This window comes from Aulonocara sp. 'chitande type north' Nkhata Bay, linkage group LG9 (genome assembly GCF_057382095.1).
Source record: "Aulonocara sp. 'chitande type north' Nkhata Bay isolate Kocher_YH1m ecotype deep benthic linkage group LG9, A_spYH_male_GT1.1, whole genome shotgun sequence".
In the NCBI taxonomy this organism is placed as follows: domain Eukaryota; kingdom Metazoa; phylum Chordata; class Actinopteri; order Cichliformes; family Cichlidae; genus Aulonocara; species Aulonocara sp. 'chitande type north' Nkhata Bay.
The window spans coordinates 23,027,036-23,041,742 of record NC_141352.1 but is presented as its reverse complement, the minus strand read 5'-3'; the positions used below and the strand labels follow the sequence as shown (position 1 = coordinate 23,041,742).

The window sequence follows — 14,707 nt, the reverse complement described above, 5'->3', positions numbered from 1 at the left end:
AGTTACTTTGGTTGAGTCGTCATTGGCTTACAGAGGGTCAAAAATAGAGCTTTTCATTTCACATTATTCTTACCCTCTCACATGTAACGGAGTGGGAATTTTAAGATAAGTTAATGTGGTTCTTTTCAAGGCTGTCAAGATTATCAGGATCTCGCATAATAATAAAAAACCACCACACTTTCGCCCTGTTCCCCACACTCTCAGCGAATATTATGTGACTGCCTGGGTTGGTGTAGGTGTTGCTTCGATGTGTGGTTGGTGATGGGTAGGCTATGTTTCTGACTCATTCCATCTCTGTGTTCCAGGTACAAGCGAGTCTTCTCAGTGGGGACACATGGCATTACCACTTACAACCCAACCACGCTAGAAGTAACAAATCAGGTCAGTATGAATGAGAACGCCTTCATGATGTATGAACCTCTTCTTCTACCTCCAGTGCCTCACAGATGCTTGTGGGATGTGCTGCTCTTGGCACTTTGTGGCCCACATTTTCTAAACGGTTTAGTATCACAGCTCTGAATATATTTTTCTGTGTTTATCGGTGCACAAAATTTGATCCTGCTGTACTGCTGCATCATTGCATCTTATAAGACATTTATCTTTATGCTTCTTGTACATTTGGAAGCACTTGGAAACTTTTTAAATGTTTGAACTGGTCTTTTGATGCTTTAACATGTGTTTAATCCTGTATTTTCACTGTCTATGTCTGTAGTGGACTTATGGAGACATCTGCGGTATTGGCCCGGTAGGAAAAGGTCAGGGCACAGAGTTCAGCCTCACATTCCGTAAAGGCAGCGGCAAGAAGTCGGAAACGCTCAAGTTTTCAACAGAGCACCGGACAGAGCTGCTCACAGAAGCGCTGGTGAGGATAGACACATGGCTAGTACTATAGTACCACCATTGACTGAATAGACTTTACATCCTGACTGAGGTGTTTTGATGTAGCCTATTGTAGCTGTAGTGTCTTAACAAGGTCACTTAATGTGCAATGCACTTTTTTTTTTTTAAGAAATGCAACACTTGGAAGTCACAACGTTTGATGTGCTGTCAGTGTTGTGCAAAGATATGAATCATTGGAACTGTTGTTCTTGTAAAGAATTAAAGTCATTATGCTGAACTAAGCAGCAACAAGTATTTCCTATGGAAGGAGTTGTATTTTTCCATCGTTGAAGTTGTGTTTTACAATTATTAGTCAATGATTCAACAGTTAGCTGTGTAAGGTTGCACACTGTTGACTTCCTTATTATTCTTTTTTCACAGCGATTCAGAACAGAGTTTTCTGAGGGGAAGATAACTGGAAGGGTAAGTATTTATTTTTGTGCTTAAAAAAAAAAAAGAGAATAAAGATCAAAATGAAAGTTTGAATATACATTTATATGTACAGAAGTACTGGGCCACCCACACGTCAAACCTACAGGAGCTTCTCAGCCACTGAAACACATGGCATGAAGCTCCTGGTGCACAATTTATGTGCTGATGTTAATGTCAGATGAGGTTTGGAACTCTGCAGTTTGCCAACAGAGCGTTGGCGACTTGCACACATCGTGTACCTCAGCACTCAGTGACCCTAATTTGTAACCTTGTGTGGTCTGCCACTTTGAGTTGTTGTGGTTCTTAAATGCCGCTAGTTTGCAATAATACCACTTACAGCTGATAATGAAATATCTAAGAAGGAAGAAATTTCACAAAATGACTTTGCAACGGTGGCATCCTGTAATTGTACCGTGTTCAAATTCAGTGAGCTCTTTGAAACAACCTATTGTTTCACAATTGTTTGTAAAGGCAGAATGCATGAGTAAATTAGCTGCTTGATTTTATGCAGCAGTAGCAATGGGAATCAAAACACCCACAATTCAAAGATTAAGAGTTGTGGCCCAGGTTTGTCCATATAGCGTAGGTGTACCATTGCTGGGTCATTATATTCAATGTCTTACAACACATGTGCCACATTCTTGGCAGCGCTACAATTGCTACAAGCACCACTGGAGTGACACAAGGAAGCCTGTGAGTTTAGAGGTGACACCAGGCGGCATCGACCAGATCGACCCCCACACTAACCGAGTGGTGTGTTCCTATGATTACCGAAATGTAGAGGGCTTTGTCGAGGTCTCCGATTACCAGGGAGGATTTTGCATCCTTTACGGTGGCTTCAGCAGACTGGTATGTGTTCATAAAGTTTGTGTTTTTGTATATTAAGGAGCTTTTTAAAAATTCATTATTTCTTTAAAAACATATGAGCAAGTTTCTCTTCACCTTCCTTTTCCTTTCTTTCAGCATCTGTTTGCCTCAGAGCATCGAGATGAAATCATTCGCAGTGCCATAGAGCATGCCGGGAACTTTATTGGCATCACTCTTCGATTGAGGAAGGAGGCTCTAACTTTTGAGGGTTTCATGACAGACAGGTTGGGGAAATACAGCTCAGACGAGAGCATAACTTCCCTAGCAGAGTTTGTGGTGCAGAAGATCACCCCTCGACATCCGGTGAGAACGCTCTAGTTTATTTTGCTCTTCTCATTGTTGTAGGGTGGTGGTTGTGAACATTCTATCCAAAAATTGACTAGGTTTCTGATCTGATTATGTAGTGGATTATTTGAAAAATGTGCTGATTTTTTGAGAGTATCATTCATGTTAAGATGTTTGTGCTTTTTGTCTCTTCCAGGAACCCGTTAAGCGCATCCTGGCCCTGACAGAGACGTGTCTAGTGGAGAGAGACCCCGCTTCGTACAACATAGTCACCATCAAACCCTTTGGAGAGGTGAGCCTTAACAAAAAGTTGGAATAATTTTGGCACTAAAAGTCACTCACTCAAAAGCATATTGTGTGCAGCTGTAATGAGAGGTAAATGTTGTTGTTTTTTTTGCTTCATTATATATTATTAGGCTAAACTATCCCCTCCCACTCTCTTTTGGGCATTCTCGCTCTGTCTCATCTCCCCTCAGATATTTGCTCTCATCTGTGATGTGGAAAATCCTCAGGTGTTTACTGTAGAATTTATCCGAGGTCAGATCAGGAAGTTCTCCTCCACAGAAAGGTACGTTCGACAGTGTTTTTTGTCACGCTAAATTTCAGTTAGAATTTTTTTCTCTTTAACCGTAATGGCACATCGATCAGGCATAACATTATGACCATTTACAGGTGAAGTGAAGAAGTGAATAACATTAATTATCTCTTAATCAAAGCACCTTCTAGTGCAGGGGTGGGCAATTCCAGGCCTCGAGGGCCGGTGTCCCTGCAGGTTTTAGATCTCACCCTGGGTCAACACACCTGAATCACATGATTAGTTCGTTATCAGACCTCTGGAGAACTGCAGGACTTGTTGAGGAGCTAATTTAGCCATTTAAATCAGCTGTGTTGGTCCAAGGACACATCTAAAACCTGCAGGGACACCGGCCCTCAAGGCCTGGAGTTGCCCACCCCTGTTCTAGTGTGTGGGATATATTAGGAAGCAAGTGAATGTTTTTCTTTTTCTTCAAAGCTGATGTGTTAGAAGCCAGAAAATTGGCAACACTAAGGATTTGTGAATTTGCCGAGGGCAACATTGTGATGGCTAGATGGCTGGGTCAGAGCATCTCCAAAACTGCAGCTCTTCTGGGGTCTTCCCCAGCAGTGAAGGTTGGCCGGTGTGGTCTGATCCAACAGATGACCTTCTGTAGCTCAAATTGTTCCGATAGAAAGGTGGCAGAATAGGAGGACAGCGAGGAGTTTGAGGTGTTGACTTGGCCTCCAAATTCCCCCGATCTCAGTCCAATCGCACATCTGTGGGATGTGCTGGACAAGCGAGTCCGATCCATGGAGGCTCCACCTTAAAGGATCTGTTGCTAATATATTAGTGCTAGATACCACAGCACACTTTCAGGGGTCTGATGGAGTCCATGCCTCGACATTTCAGGACTGTTTTGGCAGCAAAAGTTGGCCCAACACAATATTAAGCAGGTGGCCATGATGTTATGTGTGATCCGTGTTTTCTATCCGTGATCTCTAAGTTAATTTATTTTTCCGGTGCCACTCCCTCTGATCATTAGTGCATTTTGCTGAGTCTGTCTGTACGTGCGCTTGTAGGGACTCCCTGTTAGCCAGCTTACTTGATGGAGTCAGAGCATCAGGCAACAGAGATGTGTGTGTCAAGATGGCTCCCACCCAGCGAGGACAGAGATGGGGGCTACTGAGCATGCCTGTGGATGAAGAAGTGGAGAGTTTGCATCTCAGGTTCCTGGCAGCACCTCCCAGTGAGTCAGACCCCTTTGTCTCATAAAATCTGATACAAATTCATGGATCTTGTTTTTGATCTGCTCTACAGTCATATTTAAATGTTAATATTTTACACAGTAGTGTAAGTGGTGCTTCTTCGGTGGCACTGGTGATATTTTCCTCAACCTCTTTGATTTTTATGAAAAATGTAATTGACATTACATTTTTTCCCCTTAATGTTTTTTTTCACTAATTCCTTGTCTCACTAATTTTAACAGAATTATTATACATGACGTTAAAAACCGGCACCACGCGGTGTCTTAAGTACAGCCACACAGACCTTTAAAACGTTCCCTGACCAAACTGCTTATCACATGCCCCTCCCGTCCCCCACGCCTTTCCAAAATGAGATATTTGGTTTTGCGTGTGTCACACATTATCTCTAACTTGAACCTGCATCCCTGTATTCACACTGGCGTCCCACTGTGATTGAGTCCGTTTTATTTCTTTGGTTTTTCTGATCACTGTTATTTGTACAACCGAGGATGACACTGTTAACATCTCCATGGAGCGATTGTGAGAAAAAGTGTTCTGGTTACTCTTGTTTTCACCCGCCTCTCTATGATCGCCAGCCTTCCAGCGTTGCTGCTGAGATAGACAGACACACTTTTGTTTGGTCAGACAGCACATCCTATTAATTTCTTTAACATTGCTTCCTCCCTTTTCCCTTTGCTTAGATGGAAATTTTGCAGATGCAGTATTCAGATTCAATGCCAACATATCCTACAGTGGAGTGCTGCATGCAGTAACCCAAGATGTGAGTGGATTTATTTTCTGTATGATTAATCTCTATGCATTTGCCTAAACAGGAATCACAGTAATTTCTTTGTATGTCTCCTTTTTCATTCTCTCCAGGGTCTTTTCTCTGAGAACAAAGAGAAGCTCATCAACAATGCCATCCTGGCTCTTTTAAGCCAGGATACAGAGCTGCCGGCTCTTAATACTGAACTGGAAAGTCATTTTCAGGCCATACGACGCTTGGTGGCATCTAAGGCTGGCTTTCAAGCTTTCACCCAGCTGCCAAAGTAAGATTGTCCACATATGTACTTTTGCCCATCTCCTTTTACTTGCTGAAAGTATACATTTGAGCTGCTGGTAACAGGCATGCTCTGTCATTCCAAGGTCTGGTCAAGGGTCTGGACTCACAGATGCAACGTAAATATGAATCCATACATCTCAGTCTGCCCTTTCTCTGTATTTCATATCCTTCTTGATCTTTTTCCACAGTCTGTCCTAGCTGTCTATCAGCCTTCTTCTTTTATCTTTGTTCTGCTTTCATCTCAGGCTGTACGATGAGCACTTCTAAAGGGAGGTTGTGTTGCTTCACTTTGTTCGGTTGAGCTGTCTGCCTCGATTTGTCTTGACCTTCCACCATCCCCATGTCCTCCTCTCATTTTTGCGCCTTCATCTCTCTCCCTTTATCGGCTTCGGTCATTCTGATCTTTACATTTCTGTATTGCCAGGAGCCTTGCAGTCTTCCGGGGTCACTGAGATGTATGAGAGGAACTGTATTTACTGTTTATTCCTTGTTCCCTGTGAAGCAAATGAGCCAGAATTGGTTATCCTGAGAGATTCATTGCTAGCGTAGCTTGGTGTTTCCCTGCCAGATTCACAATACACACACTGTGCTAAATAAACAATAAACTCTTTCCTGAAAGATGGCTGAAAAGCACGAGAAACAACAAGCCACCTCTGAAGCAATGAATTCTTTGTGTATCCAACCCCAGACCTGTTTTTATAATGTATGTAAAAAAAAAACAAAACACAAAAATAATACTGTTTCTGTTCCTGTTAACTTTACGTTGAATGTTTAGTTGTGTTTTTAAATCTGCTAATTTGTCTGTGTGTTTTAGGTTCAGGGAAAAGTTGGGAGTAAAGACGGTAAAAGCTTTAAAAAGGAACAACAATGGCGTGACACATGCTGCTATAGACATGCTCTGTGCTCTTATGTGTGTAAGTCACCTAAGTATGGAGATGTCAAACATATTTAAACCCATGGTAAAAAGAAAGCACTCGTCTTTCAAGTCTAAGGACAAGGTTTTGGACAAGTCCAGACCTTAGCGTGATTGAAATGTTGCTGCGGGCCTTTAAGAGAGCTGTGCATACACAAATGCCCGTAAAGCTCATTGAATTGAAACAATGCTATAAAGAAGAGTGAGCAAATATTCCTCCACAACATTTAAATAATTTAAAATTTTGTAAAGACCAGATGATTTTTTTTCCCCCCACTGTGTCCTGTTACATAAAAAAATTAGAGTTGATAGAGGGTGCACTTTCTTTTTGCTATGACTGTACAGGGACATGGAGTTTGCAGTTTGACTGAGATTTTTTTTTCTTTGATCTTTTTCTCCAGCCGATGCATGATGATTATGACCTGAGGCAGGAGCAGCTGAACAAGGCCTCGCTGCTATCCTCCAAGAAGTTCCTTGAAAACCTTCTTGAAAAATTCATTACTAATGTGGTACATGTCTTTTTATTGTCAGCAAGCTGTTTTTCTCTCCTTTTTTCTGAAGCTCAGGCATACAAGGACATTCATAACTTTTTTGTATTTAAAAAATCACATCATATATACTATGTTTCTAATGTTATTTCTCTTTTTCTCATATTTTCCAGGACCATGGAACAGGAGCTTTGGTCATCAGCTCTTTGTTGGACTTTTTAACCTTTGCACTCTGCGCCCCCTACAGTGAAACCACTGAGGGGCAGCAGTTTGACATGCTGCTTGAGATGGTCGCCTCTAATGGGCGAACACTTTTCAAGCTATTCCAGGTGGGTAACTTGACAAGCAAGAAACTAAATGGAGAGGAAAGTAAATTAGGAATACTGTCAACAATTAGTCTGATTAAGACAAAAATGTAAAATATATTGAATGGTGATGTTCGTTTCTTTAGCATCCTTCTATGGCTATAGTGAAGGGAGCAGGTCTGGTGATGAAAGCTATTATTGAGGTAAGTCTTTTTGTAGGTGCTATACAGTGACGTCTGGATGTGTTGCGCCTCAGGATTTATGATAATAACCAACTAAGCTTTATTTACATTCAGGAGGGAGACAAGGAAATAGCCACCAAGATGCAGGAGCTGGCCTTGAGTGAAGGGGCGCTGCCGAGACATCTGCACACATCTCTGTTCACCATTAGTGCAGACCAGCGGATGCTTACCAACAGGTCTGATCTCAGTAAACATGAACACTGACACATAGTAATGTCGTTTTTTTCTTATCTTTTTGCTGCTGCAGGTTTTTCCTCTACTGTATTTGTATTTCAGTAAAAATCTATGCAGATAAGCATCATAGGACAGAATTTTACTTGTTACTGGTGATAAATATCTGCCAATAAATGATGTTTCTCAGGCAACTCAGTCGTCACTTGGTGGGACTGTGGACAGCAGAGAACCCTGTAGCAATAAACCTTCTCAAGAGGATACTGGTAAGCCGATTTCAGACTCTTAGAAGAAAAAAAAAATTGATGCCGTTCCAATACTCATGCCAGAAGCTTTTAGTGTGATGATGGTAATAGCCTGTACTTTTTGCTGGCAGCTGAGGTAGCTTGTTTAAAGTCTTCATTTATTTCATTTCGGCTTGTTCATCTCTATGCTTGTAGCCAACAGGCCTGTTGGCATACCTGGACAGTCCTGACCCTGTCCCAGAGAAAGATGTGGACAGAATGCACGTCCGTGACAACTTGAAAATCGCTACGGTATGTGGACAGACATGCACCTTAATGTAATGGAGTCAGTAAAAAATAAAATGTTTGCCATCTGTAATTGTTTTTATATCTTTGTTTCCCACAGGACCAGCTGAATCGAAACAAGGTGCCTGAATGGCAGCGGATAGCAGGAAAAGCAGCCAAAGAAGTGGAGAAGTTTGCCAAGGAGAAAGCTGATCTCGTGCTGATGCACTGGAGAGATAAAATGGGCATAGCCCAGAAGGAGGTGAGAATGATATCTTTTAATTTGTAAAAAGACTTCATGGCTGTTTAACCTCTGAGCTATCAAAAGAGCTGCTGCTGCAAGTGTGTTCTGCTCAGGTTGCTTTAACTTTCATCTTTTTCTATTCTCGTGCTGATGCTGAATAGTGCTGCAGAATCCAAAGACAAACTCAATGGCAGACTTTCCACTTGCTGCTGGTATTTTGCATGTATGGCAGTTAGAGCTTTGCTGCAATCACATTTGACCTTTCTTTGAAAAATATGTGCCTCAGTTATATGCTCTATACACTGCTTGTGCTCCTTTCATATGTGTTTGCCATAAATCTTTTATTTAGGTATGGAGAAAATTTTGCTTAACTCTTTGTATGGCGAGGTGCAGAATGCGAAGGGTTACTGCTTACTCTTAAGGAAAACCTCTGTTTGGATGCGTGGTGTTTCAGTCTGAACACAAATAGGTGTTTTGTTTTGTTTTTGTACACCCAAAAAATATTTGGGTGGGTCAAGATTGGTGGTGACAGCCACCAAGCTATATCAGGTATTGCCTGCTCCTTGTGCACCCTAAATCAAGACTCCCTTAAAAATAAAATGAAGTTACGTTTCTTCTCTTTCTGTTTCTCTGGCTGCATGATAATCACCCCAGATTTACTGAACAGAGAAGTACAATGATTGGTTTGCTTTCTCTGTGAATCACGGCCACCTTTTTATTTTTGGATTTGTTACTGTTTTTCAAATGAGTATAATTACAAAATTAGTCATGCAGTACTACAGAAATCTTGTGTAAAGTCATCTATTAAATCACAGATTTAGTTGTAACTTTTATGACTCTCACTTTGTATATTAGTAGCATCGTGATCTGTGACCCTTTAGCTGCAATTCATCTGTTTGATCTGAGGAACAATAATCTCTCTGTGTGTCTCCACTCCTCCCTCCCCTTGTCTTGTGTGGTTTCTCTGCTGTCAAAATTTGCAGCAGGACAGAAATAACCTGGTAAGTAGGACTGACCAATGGGATCCTTTTTCCATTCTCTCCATGTTCTTTCTCTCGATTAAACCATTTTTCATCTTCACGAGACCCATCAGGCGTGTTTTTGTTTGGTTTCGTGTTATTTAGTCGGGCAGTCGCATCTTGACATCCAAAAGGGATTTCCAGGAGTCTTAAAATAGAACCCAGGAAAAAAGTGTGATGAAAGAGCACGTCATGTCTTTTCTTCTCCTTTTGACAACAGAGGGCATGTTCAGGGTGGAGCACAGGCTGAACTGGATCTTTGCAGCTATAAGTATGCTTGTAGCTATATATATGCTTACCTGCATATTTAGTTATCAATAAATAATGACCACACACAGCCTTAAACAATAAGACCTTTACAAATATCCCATGCAGCAGTGTTTTTTAATATCCTTAATGAAATTTCAGAAAAATTGTTGTTATCCTTTCTAGCACCTAAACTACAATGTTTTGCATTCTGAAACTCGGAGTTGGCGGTAGTGCTGTGAAAAGGCACTCATCAAATGCATGAGAACTGTGTTCATAATTTTGAAACCATAAATTAGCTTCACATAGGTATGTAGAGCGTAAACATGCCACAGACCTGGTTCTCCTGAACACACCCAACTTTGGGATCCCACCTTGGTTTTTTGTGTTTGTTTTATTCTGTGTTTGTACGGTTCATTGTTTTGTTTTGTTTTTAATATTTGTGTTTAATTTTTCTAATATCTGACTTCCTCCATTCTAAAAAAACCACCCCAACATGTTATTATCCATTCATTGAATTTCACTTTATTATTCTTTTCTGTCTAAAATGTTGCTCATGTTGTCGCTGTCTTTACCACTCTGTGTGCCGTGATGTGACAGAGCAAACACTGAAGTCTGTGAATAATGTGGAATACCTTACAAAGATGTCCCTTTGTGATTTAATTTCAGAATCCAAACCAAAAACCTGTCATCCTGAGAAAGAGGAGGCAGAGGATAAAGATTGAAGCAAACTGGGAGCTCTTCTACTACAGGTAGAAATTTCTAACTATGGTAACCCAAAATTGCAATCAGATGTGAGTATGGGACCTTCTTTTGCTGTACTTTATTGTGCCAATACTGCACAATAAAGGGGCACCCACACAGGAAGTAACAAGCAGTAATGTGGAGAAATAACCACTAACCATGTGAAGTGGGCAGAATTTTCACTGTTGAGTGAAATATCGGTTACACAACCAGAGCTTAGAATGCTTATTAGTGGCCAGCTGTCATCTTTGAAGTGATGAGCAAGTAAGTTTATATATGGAAACGTTAAAACGTTGTTAGGATGTATGTAGGCATCATAAAGCTTGGCTTGTTGGTATGATCCACTTACATTTTTAAAAGGACATGATCAAGCGTCTCGGTCCTGTTTTTTCATTAAGATTCCAGCTTGACCATGCGCGATCCAACCTCATCTGGAACTTTAAAACAAGGGAGGAACTTCGCGATGCCCTGGAGGGGGAGATGCGTTCCTTTGGCGTGGACCGCGAGCTGGGCAGTGCCACAGTTATCTCCTGGAACCATCAGGAGTTTGAGGTTTGTGCTCAATTACTAGTACGGTTCAGTCTCTGGGCTGTCATTTACTTTAGAAAATCATTTTATAGTAAACTTGTATAATATTTAAATCAAAAGAAAACTGTAGATTGTAAGGTAAAACCAGAAAATTGTAATCCAGTCTTATTCCAGTGGTATGCAGATAAACATGTCATTATTCAAATCCGTGCTCCTATGTGTCATCTTTTTGTTACAGGTGAAATATGAGTGCCTTTCAGATGAGATAAAAATTGGGGATTATTACTTGCGACTGCTGCTTGAGGAGGACGAAAACGAAGAATCGAGTGCTATCAAGAGATCGTAAGATTTTTAACCTCCAAGCGAGCTACGCCCATGTCATTATTCCCTCCCAAATCTATAAAGAGGAGTCATGCTTCCCCTTCGTTGTGTTTTCAGATACGAGTTCTTCAACGAACTCTACCACCGCTTTTTGCTTACACCCAAAGTTACAATGAAGTGCCTGTGCCTGCAGGCACTCGCAATAGTCTACGGCAAGTGCTATGAAGAGATTGGCCCCTTCACTGACACAAAATACATCGTGGGGATGCTGGACCGGGTAAATGCTGGCAAACTCATTTCACTCTGCTTTTGTGTTGTTTAATTACTCCTGAAATCTAACACACGTTTGTCATTAAAGTGTACAGACAGACTGGAAAGAGACAGACTCATACTCTTCCTCTACAAGCTCATTCTCCACAAGGTAAGCTATACAATTAGTCTCTTTGCGTTGCATGCTAATTTAACCCATCGTTTTGTTTTTTCTGTGCATTAATTCCCCTTTCTTCTATAGAAAAACGTGAAGGATGTCATGGACTCAAATGGAGTTCGTATTTTGGTGGACCTGCTCACTTTGGCACATCTGCACACCAGCAGAGCTACCGTGCCACTACAGGTAAAAAGAAAAAAGAAAGAGGCTAATTGGTTTCTGTTTGTACTTCGTTTTGTTTTTAGATTCTGACTTTAGATGCGACAGTAGTCTTTTTTTGTTCCAGAAATAACCATATTTAAAAAAGAAGTTGGACGAGTTACCACTGTCGAGCATGATTATCAAGCTGCTTGTCTAAATGTATGGGTGTGATGCGCTCATGCACATACATGATTATACGTGCTCAGTAACAGACTGGCTGTGCCACATAAGAAGCTACCTTATTTCTTATAGTTTCAATGAAATGGTCAAAAAAGCAAGTGCACAGGGTCGAGGTTTAGTTCACAGACTTGAGTTAGCAGAAGTTAAGCCTAGCACAGAGGGATTGTCTCCAGAAGGCTTTGTGACACCAGTCAATGAAAGCAGTAGTGCCCCTAACTCCATTATTCCCTTAGAGTTGTTATGAAGGAGGAGAGTATCCATAGAGGACAAATATTTTTGTAGCAGGCTGTGAAAAGGCTTTGTAAAAACGACAATTGGGATTGACTCCATTTTTGAACCATCTACAAGTCGCCTACAGAGAGAATGGCATTTTAGCACTTTAACGTCAGCTTCTTCAGCCCCAGAGGTCAACACTTGTTAAAAAAGGGCTGTAGCATTTTTCTAATTTGTTTGATGAGCTCAACCGCACAGCCAGATGTTTTCAGATGAATTAAAATGGCATTGACTCTTGCGTAACTAATGTTTGCGCAGTTTCAAAGGATGTCTTCAATTTCCACAGAGCAACGTGTTGGAGGCAGCACCAGATATGAAGAGGGAAAGCGAGAAGGAGTGGTACTTTGGTAATGCAGACAAGGAGAGAAGAGGACCTTTCAGCTTTGAGGAGGTTTGTAATTAAAAAATATAACATTAGAATTTTACTTCAATTTTATTTGTAAAGTCATTTTATACAGAGAAGAAAATGCCACAGTACTCAGTGAACTGAAAAACATCCCATCAGTTTTTATCATTTGTGTTAAATCAATAAAACAAAGTACAATTATTAAATAAATTTAATTGAATATAACATTAGTGCATTACCTCAGTTACTGCAGTGCAACATTTTGTTCATTTTTGTTGATCTCATGCAGTTGTCTACATTTATTTCTGTGTGGTTTTGTCTTTGTTTTGAGTTGCTTAGTTTTCAGCTTCTATTTCTGCTCACCATTGTGTTTTATTTATCTTTTTCAGATGCAGGAGTTTTGGAGTACAGGTGTGCTGACAGCAAAGACACGCTGCTGGGCTCAGGGGATGGACGGATGGCGCCCCCTGCAGGCCATTCCTCAATTGAAGTGGTGCCTCCTGGCTACAGGGCAGGCAGTGATGAATGAGTCTGACCTGGCAACCCTCATCCTTAACATGCTCATCACGATGTGCTCGTACTATCCCAGCAGGTGGGACCCATTGAAATTGTCTCTATGGTTGTGTGAGCGCCAAATAAACCACCTGTCCTCTTTTACAACTTTATTTTATGTATTATATACAGTAGGATTTATTAATTGTTTTTCTTTACTCAGGGACCAAGACAATGCCATTATCCGTCCTTTACCTAAGATCAAAAGGATGATTGCTGACAATGCCTGTCTCCCACACATTGTCCAGGTAGTTGCACAATTCGTCTTGAAGTTGTGTCACATGACCAGATGATACTCATCACTGAACTGAATAAAATGCTTGTCTTTGTCCTCTGCAGCTGCTCCTAACCTTTGACCCCATTCTGGTGGAAAAGGTGGCCAATGTTCTGTACCTGGTGATGCAGGACAACCCCAACCTGCAGCGTCTCTATTTGACTGGTGTCTTCTTCTTCATCATGATGTACACAGGCTCCAACGTGCTTCCTGTGGCAAGGTGAAAGCACGGCGCAGTCAGCTGGCAAAATCTTTTCTAGAAAGGAGTTTTATAACAGTTTTGTGTATGTATGTAGTGTTGATACTGATGTCTGTGATTTTTGTCTGATGTCTTCAGATTCCTGAAGTACACTCATCTGAAACAAGCATTCAAATCAGAGGAGGTGAAGTTCCTTATATTTTACAATAGATGATATCCTTTGAATCTTAGATCCTTTTGAAAATGGCATTGACCTGTTGCGCTGTCTTTACAGTCTAAGGGTCAGGACATTGTGCAGCGTAGTGTTCTGGGACCTGTGTTGCCTGAAGCCATGGTGTGTTATCTGGAGAACTACGAGGCCGAGCGATTCTCTGAGATTTTTCTGGGAGAATTTGACACGCCTGAGGCAATTTGGAGCAGCGAGATGAGGTCAGAAGTAGTCTCTGTCTTGCGTAACTAGCTTACTTAAAGATCATGTACAGATAACTGCAGCAACAATAGACATTGTCTAATTTCTGAGAGTTTTAAAAGTTTCTTTTTGAATTCTGTTTCAGGCGGATGATGATAGAGAAGATAGCGGCCCATGTTGCTGACTTTAGCCCCAGGCTGCAGAGCAACACGCGGGCCCTTTACCAGTACTGTCCCATCCCAGTCATTAGCTTCCCTCAGCTGGACAATGAGCTCTTCTGCAACATCTACTACCTCAGACATTTGTGTGACAGCACCCGCTTCCCTGACTGGCCTATCCGAGATGCCGTACGTCAATATTGAAAATTTTCTACTTTTTCTTTTTTGTGTTTAAAATGTTTGGTTTTTAAAAGTATCATGATTTGATTGTCCCTTCAGGTGAAGCTGCTTAAAGACACTCTTGAAGCCTGGAAGAGGGAAGTGGAGAAGAAACCTCCTTCAATGTCTGTGGACGATGCCTTTGAAGTCCTCAACCTCCCCAAAGGACAGGGGCAGTGAGTGTTGTTGTTTTCAAAGTAGCAGGCAACATGCATTACATTTTTTACTATAATCATAGATGTCTATATATAGATAGATACAGGTATATAGAGAGATGTATAGATATATAGAGAATGCTTTGAGTTGCTGTCATTAAATGCACCCTCTTTTTTTGGCTTTTTGTCTTTAGGCACGAAGAGAGTAAAATCAGGAAAGCCTACTTCAGGCTGGCACAGAAGTACCATCCTGACAAAAACCCAGAGGGCAGAGTGCGTACAGTCATCACCAGCTCT

At 41.2% G+C, this 14,707-nt stretch overlaps 1 protein-coding gene across 4 annotated transcripts in view; it reads left to right on the top strand.

Moving 5' to 3' along the window:
* dnajc13 (dnaJ homolog subfamily C member 13) overlaps positions 1-14,707 on the top strand; it is a 31,495-nt gene that overhangs the window by 10,265 nt on the left and 6,523 nt on the right. For 2 of the 4 annotated variants that reach the window (XM_086306594.1, XM_086306590.1), the window contains exons 3-37: positions 306-381; positions 713-862; positions 1,261-1,302; positions 1,960-2,160; positions 2,275-2,481; positions 2,660-2,755; positions 2,940-3,031; positions 4,060-4,226; positions 4,926-5,005; positions 5,104-5,273; positions 5,371-5,403; positions 6,102-6,201; positions 6,602-6,709; positions 6,862-7,017; positions 7,140-7,196; positions 7,290-7,411; positions 7,597-7,672; positions 7,847-7,942; positions 8,037-8,177; positions 9,143-9,160; positions 10,094-10,176; positions 10,567-10,720; positions 10,935-11,038; positions 11,135-11,294; positions 11,376-11,438; positions 11,529-11,630; positions 12,385-12,489; positions 12,834-13,036; positions 13,160-13,244; positions 13,336-13,490; positions 13,608-13,653; positions 13,744-13,898; positions 14,024-14,225; positions 14,316-14,431; positions 14,605-14,683. In XM_086306594.1, coding sequence (XP_086162720.1) covers positions 306-381; positions 713-862; positions 1,261-1,302; positions 1,960-2,160; positions 2,275-2,481; positions 2,660-2,755; positions 2,940-3,031; positions 4,060-4,226; positions 4,926-5,005; positions 5,104-5,273; positions 5,371-5,403; positions 6,102-6,201; positions 6,602-6,709; positions 6,862-7,017; positions 7,140-7,196; positions 7,290-7,411; positions 7,597-7,672; positions 7,847-7,942; positions 8,037-8,177; positions 9,143-9,160; positions 10,094-10,176; positions 10,567-10,720; positions 10,935-11,038; positions 11,135-11,294; positions 11,376-11,438; positions 11,529-11,630; positions 12,385-12,489; positions 12,834-13,036; positions 13,160-13,244; positions 13,336-13,490; positions 13,608-13,653; positions 13,744-13,898; positions 14,024-14,225; positions 14,316-14,431; positions 14,605-14,683 — 4,000 coding nt within the window. The remainder of the gene's footprint in view (positions 1-305; positions 382-712; positions 863-1,260; positions 1,303-1,959; positions 2,161-2,274; positions 2,482-2,659; positions 2,756-2,939; positions 3,032-4,059; positions 4,227-4,925; positions 5,006-5,103; positions 5,274-5,370; positions 5,404-6,101; positions 6,202-6,601; positions 6,710-6,861; positions 7,018-7,139; positions 7,197-7,289; positions 7,412-7,596; positions 7,673-7,846; positions 7,943-8,036; positions 8,178-9,142; positions 9,161-10,093; positions 10,177-10,566; positions 10,721-10,934; positions 11,039-11,134; positions 11,295-11,375; positions 11,439-11,528; positions 11,631-12,384; positions 12,490-12,833; positions 13,037-13,159; positions 13,245-13,335; positions 13,491-13,607; positions 13,654-13,743; positions 13,899-14,023; positions 14,226-14,315; positions 14,432-14,604; positions 14,684-14,707) is intronic. The other 2 variants (XM_086306593.1, XM_086306592.1) reach the window with 2 other exon arrangements.